At 38.6% G+C, this 12261-nt stretch overlaps 1 protein-coding gene across 1 annotated transcript in view; it reads left to right on the top strand.

The window, feature by feature from the left end:
- Positions 1-12261, top strand: part of ADGB (androglobin) — a 154135-nt gene that overhangs the window by 54264 nt on the left and 87610 nt on the right. The window contains exons 10-12 of the mRNA XM_078054606.1: positions 93-187; positions 7956-8130; positions 11261-11351. Coding sequence (XP_077910732.1) covers positions 93-187; positions 7956-8130; positions 11261-11351 — 361 coding nt within the window. The remainder of the gene's footprint in view (positions 1-92; positions 188-7955; positions 8131-11260; positions 11352-12261) is intronic.

The following is a 12261-nucleotide window of genomic DNA, read 5'->3' as shown; positions in this document are numbered from 1 at the left end:
CCATTAAGGAATTTGAACAATCTGGAATGATCTACTGACAGACCGAGAATTTGGTGAGAATTTCCATGACACGATATATATTTTTTTTACAGGTTCTTCAGCAACACAGTCTCCTCACATGGTTGTATATGCTACCTTTACACCCCTCTATTTATTTGAAAAGAAGATCTTTGCATTAGAAAAAATGGTAAGCACTCAAGGCCAGGAAGCCCAGTACCATTTATGAGTGTGTGTGTGTGTGTGTGTGTATGTGAGTATGAGGGTGTGATAGTGAAAGAGAGGTGTGTGTGTGTGTGTGTGTGTGTGTGTGTGAATGGGTAAGAGAGAGAGGGAGGTAGGGAGGGAGGGAGAGAGATATTTGTTGTCATTGAAGGTATACTAGAATTTAAAATTCTGGTCCTGGATTTCAGTCTACTTATCTTTAAAAAAATAGACACTTGAACACAGGGACCTGGAACATTCAAAATTATCTTAGATGATTGTAATAATTCCCTGTTTAGAAAAATGTAGACTCATGTATTATTATCATTTTGTTCCATTCTAAGCAAAAGAAAAGGCATATGAGTTATATATTTCAAAAAGAATCATGTAAACATATCTAAATGATAATAAATTCCCTTTCCATAAACAGATCATGAATATTTTCTTAACATAAGATGATTTAAATGAACTGACATCCACAGTTGGCAAACTACTATTATAACCTCCTTGTAATCTTTAGATAATACACACAAAAAATGTTAATTGATTTTTTTCTTATAAGTCTAACAATTTAGAGAAAATTTAGAAAATGTACACAAAGGCATTGAAATGAAAATATTCATAGTATAAATACCTAGACATAGGCAATGCTAATATATTGGGATATACCCTTTGATTTTTTTCTTCTGTGCATATATTCTGTGTATATATGAATATACTTTTTTTACACAGTGGAATTAAATGTTATGAATTTATTAAATTTTGGAAGCCAGCTTTTTCACTTGACACTATATCATTAATTTTTTTCCATGATGTTAAGTATTTGACCACATAAAATTTAGTAGTGGCATGGCATGTATGGGTTTCCTATCATTTTTAAATATATATATATTTAAATAAATTTGTACCCCCTTTACCCATTTCTCCCACCCCCACCTTCTGCCTCTGACAACTCTACTGATCTGTTCTCTGTTTCTGTGAGCTTGTTTTGTTTTGTTTTAGATTCCACATATGAGAGAGCATATAGTATTTGTCTTTGTCTGTCTGACTTATTTCATTCAGCATAATGCCCTTGAAGTCCATCCATGTTGTCACAAATGGAAAGATTGCATTCTTTTTATGGCTGAGTAATATTCCATCACTGTTTTCTTTTTGCTGCTCTAGTAGGATGAGTTCTACTGCCTTGTCTCTGAGATGACTGATCCTTTCTTCTGCTTTATCTAGTCTGTTGTTGAACTTTTCTAGTGTATTTTTCAGTTTAGTTACTGTATTCTTCAGCCCTTTGACTACTCTTGGGTACTTTCTTATATTTCCATCTTTTTGTTGAAGTTCTCACTGTGTTCATCCATTTTTCTCCCCAGTTCAGTGAGCATTTTTATGACCACTACCCTGAACTTTTTGTCAGACAAATTACTTATCTTCCTTTTATTAAGTTTTTCTCTGAGTTTTTATTTTGTTCTCCCTCTTTCTCTTTTGGAACATATTCCTCTGTTCTTCATCTTGCTTAATTCTATTAGTTTCTATACAGTTGATGAAACAACCATCTCTCCCAGTCTTGAAGGAGTGGCTCCATTTAGTAGATGAAGCTTGTCATTCAACCCTGCCTCAGTTCTGGTTGTCTCTTAAACCTTTTTGCTTGTCTGGGCAGAAGCTATTATATTTTTAATAGCTTACCATCAGTGAGGATGTGCTAAGACCTGTCAGTGTCCCTAAGGGAAAGATCTTAGCATTTAGATTCAAGCAGTTTGGAAGTCAGACCTATGAGCAGCAGCTTTTAAAAAGTATGCAAATATACACAGTCCTAGGACTCGCAAGTGGCCAGGTTCTCTGGTGGCGTCCCCTGGTTGGCAGCCACAAAAAGTTGGGGCTCCAAATGATCAAAAAGCCCTTTTCTGAGATCCTGGTGAGCTGCAACAAGGCAGAGGGAGAATGCCCAGATGGTGTCCATAGCCTGCACTCCTTGAGAGCAAGCAGCTCCGTAGTTCACTAGGGGTGTGCCCAATCCAACGTCCCTCAAGCCTGCCTCAGGCTGAAGCTCCAGGACAAGCCAAGAGTCCTTCTTCACTGAAAGACTGGGGGTGTGGCTCCATTTGCTGTCTGCACAGTGCCCTGGGAGTGGCAGCTGGCCAAGGGCTGTCTCTCCAATTGCCACAGTCCCGTGGCATCCAGGAATGCAAGCCCCCCCTTGCTACCAGAGCCAGATAATCAAGAGGCTTCCTCTGAGTGGAAGCTGCAAAAATTGGGGTGCCAGACATAAAAACCAGGGCACCCGCCATGTGTAAGTCGCCCCTCCAGGAGACACGGGTTCTCTGGAGTGTGGTAGAGGGAAAGCACAAAGATAGTTCTTGCCCTCCGAGGTCTCTGGAAAGGATCATTGTCAGTCCCATGATGTGTGTTTAATTAGAAATCTGCTCCTCAGGCTGCCCCTGAGAGGATTACTTAATAGGCCTCCTCCACGGAAAGACTGAACTCCTGGATCTGTTGCCTCTTGTTGTGCCCCGGGGGTGGCAGCTGGTTAAGGACTCTTTCTCCATCGGTTACAGTCTGGTGGGACACACAAGCGTAAGCTCCACTGGCTGGAGAGGTGTCCCCTGGCAGCAGTCGCAAAATCAGTTGCAAAACCCATAGGACCAGGCAAATTCCCCTGGCCTCCAGAGCCAGGCGGTCAAGAGGCATTCCCTGGGTGGCAGCTACAAAGATCAGGCATCAGAGGCTTATGAAAAGCTTCCTTCCAGGAGATACTGGTGTATTGGAGCAGGGCAAAGGGAGAGTGCGAAGCCGGCCCCTGCCCCGGGGTTCCTGGAGAATGTTCCAACAGGCACCTACATGTGTGTGTGAAATAAGATGCTGGCCCCTCAGGATGAGGCTTTAATACAAGCAGGTGAGCCTCTTTCACTTTGGATGCAATCGGCCAAACTCTGATTAGATATAAAAATCACTTTTCTCCTTCCCTTTGTAAAGGGTAAAATCCACCAGATTACTTGCTCTTCACTGTACTGAGACAAACACAATATTGCATTTGGAGCTTACCAAATTCTAACCCCTTGGGGGACTCCTAGACATCCAGCACTTCGGTTATAGAATTCCATATGCTCTGAAATCACTGCACTTAAAGTAGGAGAAGACTAGATGGTGTAGTAATACAAACATAAATGTTCAGTGGGTTAGTTAAAAACAGTTGGATGTTAAAAATTCAATGAAAATTTGGTTGAAGTGTAAATAATCCAATTGGATGCTCATTGCACTTCACTATGCAGTATATTTGTCTTCTAGATGATTTGCTCAGGCAGCATGATGTTATCACTCCTTCTCTCTCCCTCCTCCTTTCTCCAGGCCCTCCTCCTCCCCTTCCTCCTCCTTTGTCCTTTTTGAATAGAAACCATTTCTTCATGTGAAAGTCTGCCATTTAACAGGGGTAATATTGTCAAGATTACAGGGCATAATGTTCCATTAAGAACGTAGAGATAGTGGCAGTTTCTCTGATTTTAATTCAAAGTTAACTAACTTTAGTCATTGCCTAAATCCAAGTGTGCTTCCTTGGCCTCCCACCAATTTAAGTCTCTGATTAAGATTTGAGCTGGTCATCTATCTCAGCCCTCAGTTTTTAAAAAACTCCTTATGTGGCAGGTCTAGCCGTTCTCCTAAGTATTCCAGAGATCTAACACCATGGACTGCAAAATGACCTAAGCTGTGCTTTGTGGAGTGCCATGGTCTCTTATGCGAAGTACTTAAACACTTTTTTAAAACTACAAAATATAAGAAGGGGATGAGTACATCACACACACACACATACACACCACACAAAATAATCCATCTGAATGCTTAGCTGTCCTACTGAGAAATTAATATTTAAACACAAAATTAGTTTTCAACTTAAAGGACAAAAAAGATCACCTATGTTTGTTGTTAATTCAACACATGTCTATTGATTATCTATTATGTACTAACAATGATTTAGTCTTTGAGGACCTGGTAACAAGCAAGCCTAACAAAAGTCCCTCCTTACAAAACTCAGTCTAATGAAGAAGACAGACAAGCCAACAATAGTAATAAAGTTAGAAAATTGGCATAACAGAGATCATACAAGGTGTCTGGCATACGGTAGAAATAGCGTTCAAATAATGTGTGTTGGATGAGTGACCAAATGAATGAATGAATGAGCAGAAAAATGAATATGGTGCACATAGCAGCAACACATCTTTCTGTCTAATGGTTGACTAAGGAAGTCTTCCCAAAGGAAGAAGTGTTTAAGTGATGGCCTTAAGAAGTTAGCTTAGTAAATAGGAAAAAGTGTGCTCAAAGCAGAGGGATGCTTTGTTGGAAAGTCTGGAGGCGAAGGAGAGCTCACTGGGTTCAGAGAAGCAATAGAAATTGAGCAGATAGCAAGGGGAGAAGACTCAGAGGCAGCTTGAGATGTGGGAGGGAGTCAGGACATGCAGAGTGTTATAAATCCTTCCTCTGGGGGTTGAAAATGGCTTAAGGGACCCAGAGGTTCAGGAATTAGCCCAATGTCTGTAATGGCAGTTAAATGAACCATTTCACCCATCTCCCCATCCACCTCCCATCTGGTAACCATCAGTTCTCTATAGTTAAGAGTCTGTTTCTTGAGTGAAATAGGTGATGGGGATTAAGGAGCACACTTGTTGTGATGAGCACTGGGTGAATTGTTGAATTACTATATTGTACACCTGAAACTAATATAAAATAATGAATGAACTTCAAGACTATAATGAACTGGCTATAGCCTCACAGTCTCCCTAACTTACCTGCTGATTCTTTTACGTTAGCTATTAGGCTAATCTAGTTCTCCTGGTCAAATCAGAATATAATGAGATACAATGTTTTAAAGATAAATCAACAGAGGGATGCCTGGGTGGCTCAGTTGGTTAAGCGTCTGCCTTTGGCTCGGGTCATGGTCCCAGGGTCCTGGGATGGAGTCCTGCATCAGGCTCCTTGCTCAGTAGGGAGCCTGCTTCTCCCTCTCCCACTCCCCTTGCTTGTGCTCTCGCTCACTCTCTTGCACGTGTGCACTCTCTCTAGCAAATAAAAATAAATAAAATCTTTAAAAACGAGATAAATCAACAGAAAAAGAGTTTGTATTCTAATGGAACTTTGTTAAATGCAGTATACTACTAAAAATTATAGCCCCAAAGACATGAGACCAATATGTAAAATAAAGTCAATACTTTACATTTCTTGAAAGAATTCGTCCAGACTCAAGAAAAAGAAAACTTGGAAAGGAACAAGATGGCATGAATTACCGCATTTTCTTGTTTTTGGATATTCTAAATAGTTTTAGTTTTATTTAAATAAGTAATCTGCAAGTTCTAAGAAAGCCACCCACTTGCTCAAACTCCTACTTTTAGACTGTTTGAGGTGTGTCTGGCAGGCTCAGTTGGTAGAGCATGTGACTCTTGATCTCAGGGTTGTGAGTTCCAGCCCTACCTTGGCGGTAGAGTTTATTTAAAAAAAAAGAATGTTTGAAGTGGGATGGGCCAGAGGAGTCAAAGCGTCTTCTGGGCAAAGGAACTTCTAATCTAAGTCTATACATGAAATACTAAAAAATATTTCTTGAGTGCCTACTCAGGGTTTCACCTGAGTGAAAATTTACCATTCTAAATCTCTCTCTGCCCCTAACTCTAATCTAAGAAAATTTGAGGTCCTTTAACAAAGTTCCTCAACATCAAACTGTAACTATTATCCAAAGCATTACTTTACATCATTCAGAAGTATCTTGAAGTATGTTAGAAATAAAATGAAGTATAAGAAATCGGCTTACTTACCTTAAATCCAGCTAGTACTTTTGTGGATTATTCAAACAATACAATAGTTGTTAATACTATACTTAATTATTCGACACAAAACCTCACATTTTCAAATGCTTTAAATAATTTGATTTTCTGATGCTAAAAAGAGTAAAGAATCTAAAAAGAGTAAAGAATCTACATATTTGGTTGCAGTTATAAGAAGGATTTGAGATATGTAGACCAAATTTGATGAATAATAAACTATCTGGAAGTGATTCAATTTATAAATACTACTTTGGGCATGGCTTCTATTTTGGAGATGAAGTATAAATTTTAGAGTGTACTGTTTTTGGTTACTATCGTGAAGCATTGTCTTATTGAACAACATGAATAAATTCACCCATAAATTCCCTTTTTGAATGATGGGAAACTTTTAAACTTGGCAGGGTAAAAGTTGTAGAAAAAGGTTTAGACTTTAGATCTATGAGAAAACATTTTTAAGCCATTATAAGGTATAATACCAGAGGTTTCCAAATTTTTTCTCAAGAAATTGCTAACATTCACAAAAAAGGATAAAGGGGATGTAACAATTTCCTCTGCTTTTTTTTTTTTTTTAAGTGGGTTCCACACCAAATGTGGAGCCCAACATGGGACGTGAACTCACAACCCTGAAAATCAAGACCTGAGCTGAGATCAAGAGTGGGATGCTTAACCGACTGAGCCACCCAGGCACCCCTCCTCTGCTTCCCCCCTTAAACATTGAATCACTTTCCTCTTTATTCTGCATATTTATCACACTTTTAAGTGGCTTTTCTGGGCTCAATATTGCACTGATTAGCTCCTTCCAATTATTAATTAATTGTTACAATCATTAGTTAATCCCTAAATTCAGAAAGAACTATTTTATCTCACAGATACCCCACCTATTTTCTCCTCCCAGAAGTATAGACTGAGCTATAGCAAAACAGTCACGAGGGCAAGGACGTTCTGGCTGAGGCAATAATTTGGAATAGGCTAATAGGGGGGTTTCTGGTCCTAATTTAAATGACTGTTCTATAAATTTACATTTTCAAGCATTGCTACTTGCAGAGAAATCAATGATGCAAAATCACTAGGAAGAAAAATAGTTATTGGCAAAACTGACTTAAATGTACTTATTTTATTTTACTTTAAATGTTTCAACATTTAGACTGTGAATGCCAGAATTTGACTCCAGAATATATTACTTTAACTCTCACAGACTTTTTGATTTCTTGTGGCATATTTCAGCCATCAGTTAGTAACTGACGTTCTCCTTCAACATGATTCTGAATTGTTCCAAAGCAGCAGAGTAGCTTTAGGAGATCTGAACGGTCGCATAGGGGAAGGATCTTCCTGGAGAATTGCTTGATTTGGCAGGATTTCAGGCAGCCTCTGTCCTCTGGCTTTCTATGACTGGCTCCATTGTCTAGAGAGATCATGGGGATTTCCTGTGGGAGAGCCTCTGTTTGAGGGTGAGGGCATAAGCTAGAGACAAGGCAACCACTTATTATCACATTGACCTGATCTAAGCGCAGTGGATTTTTTTCTTTAATACTAGGTAGCCGTTGCTGGTGACTAAACAAACAAACAAAGAAACAAACAAAAACTTCACGTATTAAGCACTTTATCAAAGTTTTAACTTATCATCATAATAATGGTTGATTGATTTTTGGACCAAAACCGATGTGCTAAGATTTTTTTTTTTCCCCAATCTCAGAGGATCTTAAACTTCTAGAACTGAAAATTGGCTTCTAGTTCTAGTCTCTTATTTTTTGTAAATAAGTAAATGGGGGCCTCAGAAAAATAAAAACGTGAAGAGAAATATAAATGGTAATAGTGCTTATGTTAGGAGGTGGAAATATGGGTTATTTTTCCTTTATTACCACTTTACTGTGGTAACAGTGTTTTTGTAATGACAAAAAGTGGTTTATTTAAATGCACAAGGCAATTGCACGTGTCCTTTTAAATGTGGCTTCCACCCTTTAGGCTAATTCTGCAGAGAAGCTGAGAGAATACGGTCTTTCCCACATCTGTAGCCATCCTGTGCTGGTAACTAGGACTAGGTCTTGCCCCCTCATAGCACCTCCGAAATCACCTCCCGTACCTCCCTGGAAACTCTTTCGTCAAAAAAAGGAAACTGTTATAACAGATGAAGCTCAAGGTATGGTTCCTGTTGTCTGAAAGTCTTTCTAAGGAGCCTTTCTCTGCATGAAGGTCTAATAGTTTCATTTGTAATGAAAGATGTATATCAAAGCAAACCACCCATTATTACACCTAACACCTACATTCAATTTTATGCCTAAATTTTATGTCTTTAAAGGATTAATTCTCCACATTTCAGAAGCTGAGCAGTTTGGTTCGCATCTAAACTGACCAGCTATATCCAGGCCATTCTTTGGGTGAGGGTATTGTTGTCATTATTGTGATAGAAAATGGTTTGCAGTGAATAACAGAAAAAAAACGTAAAAAGCATATTTAAGCCACTGGTGTGAAATCACTCTAGAGTGCCGTGTAGAACATAACCTTTGAAGTAACTGATTTATATTTAGAATAGAAACTGACCTGTGTTTAGAATATAGGAACAGAACTTCTGGCCTGGACTGGCTCCTACATGAATGTTGTCCTAAGCCACTATGAATGGCTGTTGGGTTAGAAATAAAGAGGTTCCCGCCGCTGGGGAGGCGGGGGACAGGGGACCGTGCCCGCTTGGCTCTTATTCTCAGTTCACTTCTAACGTCCTCACAATCAAGTCTCATTCCTGACTCCTTCAATGTTTTTTCTCTCCAAGTCTTCATTTTTTCATGAGCACCAAGTTTGAACGGCAACAGAAATGAGCAAAGGCATTCATTAAAAAATCAATTTTAACACAGAAGCATGAATCTGAGGAGATGGGATTAAAAAAAGAACAAAAAAAGTAATAATCTAAAAATTATGGCCCGGCAGAAGAGCTCACAATTTTTGTTTAGTCAATGTCTACTGTGTTTCTGCACCTAATATAGAGCTTGCGGTTTCTCATAAAGGATGATAAAGAATTGGCACATTACGGATTATTTTTCTGTATATATGCCTGTGTGCATGTGGGTATATATATTTTTCTCATTCCAAAACACTTCAATTGTCTTTGTTCAAAAGAGCTTTTTTTTTTTTTTTAAACGTCTTTTGTGTTTGTTTCCTTGCTTTTGCATTTTCTCCCTTTGTCTTTGCTGACTGCTCATTGTTTTCTAACTATATTCCTCCAGCAACAGTGTATCACATTCTAGAGGTTTTTGCATTAGGGGCTGTGTTCACAGGTCTGTTACCCGAATGAACAATGAAGGCAAAGCCACGAAGAACATACCCGTGCCAGTTTATTGATGGCCTCGCTGTGAAGGGTAGAAGTACGCTTTAAGGCTTTGGTGCCATGGAGCAAGGCTTACACCCTCTCTTGCTGGTGTTGATGAGGCTCCTGCTACCAGTTCAAGCGTTGTTGATCCCTCCTCACGGGGGACCAGCGGACCCTATCTTGGTTCCCATGTGATACCTAAGTCTGGGTGGTGCTCAGGCTCCTAAACCTGCCATGGCCACATAGATTGGAATGTTTACCTGCTCCCTGCGTTCTACTTCCAACCATCATTTACATGTTTTTAAAATACAAATTACAACTGTTAACCATGTAATTTTCCTCACATTTGCTTTTTGCCTACATGATACAACTGGTACAGCTGGGAGCAAAGATTTTCTAGCACAACATGTTATATCTTTGCCAGAAAAGAACAAAGATTAAAGAAATAATCTGGTTTGGGTGGAAGAAGAAATGGTCAATTCTTTTTTTTTTTTTTTTTTTTTTTTTTTTTTTTACTTAGGCCTATCTGCCTCTCTCTGTCCTGCTTGATTATTTCATTTCTTGACGTCCGTTGAGCTTCCGCAGTGGGCTGTCAGCGCCTGCAGATGGCTGCTATGGGGTATAGGAGCCTCCCAATTTTTATTCCTCCCTCCCACTCCCCTTCCCTCCCTCCCTTCTGTCCTCTTTCCTGTTCTCTATCTTTTTGAACCAAAGATCAGCCTTCCCATGATACTTGAAAGACAATCTTTGGCTTTTAAATGCTATATTTTAGTTCAATGTGTAGAGCCACACTTAAAACAGTTGTTCATTCAGAGCATCGAAGAATAGTTGAATGAAGGGAAAAATATTGAACCTGCAGACCTTTTCTGATTTCACTACTGTTGCAGTGCAGTTCTAGGTAAGTGATGGCTCTAATGTAAGCTGCGGAAGAAAAATCTGAAATTGGTGGGATTCCATAGCTCGTATACCACTTCGAGGCTCACCCTGTAATTGTCTTTCTTCTGTCTATTGGGTTTAATATTTAAGGCGAAAATTAACAGGAAAATTAACGGGGGGAAAGAGATCATTTTAGAGGTTACCATGGAACAAGCAGAGAAAAGTTATGTACTTGTATCAAAGCTTCACTATTTTTCTCCAATAGTTACCCTTTCCACAGATGGAAGGGCTTTTGTTAAAATAGTCATCTCTAATGTTTAATTTCAGCGCTCACCATGCTACGCCTGGGTTCTGTGCCATATCCACTGAGAATTTCTTCCTTGTAGATCAATTTCAGACTCCCTTAGGCGATCTACAAGGCTTTTCTTTAGCCACTGTTTTCTCTTCTACCCATGACCTTTACTTTGTTACATTTTCTGTTCTTCTACTACCATCTCCAGGTATTAGTCTGCATTTCCTCTTCATGTTTCAGCAATTGTTTTGCAGAAGTTAACTAAAAGAACGCAGTTTTTAGTGAAAAACATATAAAAAAGTAGCAGTGAGGGACGCCTGGGTGGTTCAGTCGGTTAAGCGTCTGCCTTCGGCTCAGGTCATGATGATCCCAGGGTCCTGGGATCAAGTCCCGCATTGGGCTCCTTGTTCAGCGGGAGTTTGCTTTTCCCTCTCCCTCTGCCTGCAGCTAGCCCTGCTTGTGCACGCATTCTCTCTCTCTCTGTCAAATAAATAAATAAAATCTTAAAAAAAAAAAAAGTAGCAGTGAATGTCCAGTAATAACAAGGAGACATTGCTAACTTTCTCCCTTGAGACTTGATTGCTTCACATTGTAAGTCTGGAAAGCAACTGAGAAGTAGACTTTAAACATCTAATATTAGCAGGATCTATAAGGCCTTTCAATGTAAAACCTATCCTATTTCCGTCTTTTGAAATTTGCTGGTTAAATAGTTAATGTAATCAGTACTACAATAGATGTTAAGTTATGCATTTAATCTTGGAAGATTAAAAAAAAGTACATGATACCACCTGTTTCTTCTAGAATTAATAATAAAGAAGCCCGAACAATTTCTTGAAATTTCAAGTCCATTTTTGAATTATAGGATGACTCCGTTTACAATTCCAACAGAAACGTAAGTATGTAACATTCTTTCCCACAAATACATCTTGTTGACAACTGAAGTGTTTTGTGAATTGTGTGGTTAGAAATACATGCTTTGGTGACAGATGCACTAAAGTTTGTATTGCTGCGGTGAATACAGGAAAACAATCTTCTTAGATTCTTTTTCACAGTAATAAGTAGATAAGATAAATTCTGAATAGGTTAAAATAAAGCTTAACTATGCCTGGCTTTCCAGCTTTGGCTACTGTTTTAGAAGAGTAAAGTACTTTGTTTTACTTAAACATTAGCACTAACAAATGCTTTTGGTTATTATCTGATAATGAAATCACAAGAGCAGAGGATTGTCAGAGAAACCAGAGAGATGAAGTGTGTCAGTCTTAGGGGAAAAAAAAACCCTAAATAGAACAACAAAGACAATCAAGAAGTAAAAGGAGGAAGAGGAGGAGGAGAAATCCAAATATACTAATGTTTGAGTATGGCAAAAGGGATAGAAAGAAAGACTATCACTCTGGATCTAAAATTTCTAATGAGCTCAGAGGAGTGTGAACAGGTAGTCCACAAAGAGCAATAATGAGAAGAATTAGTGATATGAGTGGAAGATATGATTATTACCACTAAAATTGTGGTAATTTGTTATGCAGTGATAAGTAACTAATACCTGGATATATACGTATGTGAAAGATTACCAAATATATAGTCTGAATTCGTGCAGCTAATTGTACTTCAATTATCCATCAATAACATTGTAATACGTAAGAATAAATTTAATATGTAAAATGGTTTTAAAAAAATCATGTAAGGATTCTAGGAATTCAAGAATTCAAGGAATACAATAATAATTGAAAATAAGAATTCGGTGGATGTGTTTCATCAGAGATTAGATACAGCAAAAAGACAACTGGCTAAATGGAAAATAGATC

The sequence above is a fragment of the Halichoerus grypus genome, chromosome 9 (genome assembly GCF_964656455.1).
Source record: "Halichoerus grypus chromosome 9, mHalGry1.hap1.1, whole genome shotgun sequence".
NCBI classification, from domain to species: domain Eukaryota; kingdom Metazoa; phylum Chordata; class Mammalia; order Carnivora; family Phocidae; genus Halichoerus; species Halichoerus grypus.
Note: the sequence above shows the minus strand (reverse complement) of the source record. Positions and strands in the feature narration are given on the sequence as shown.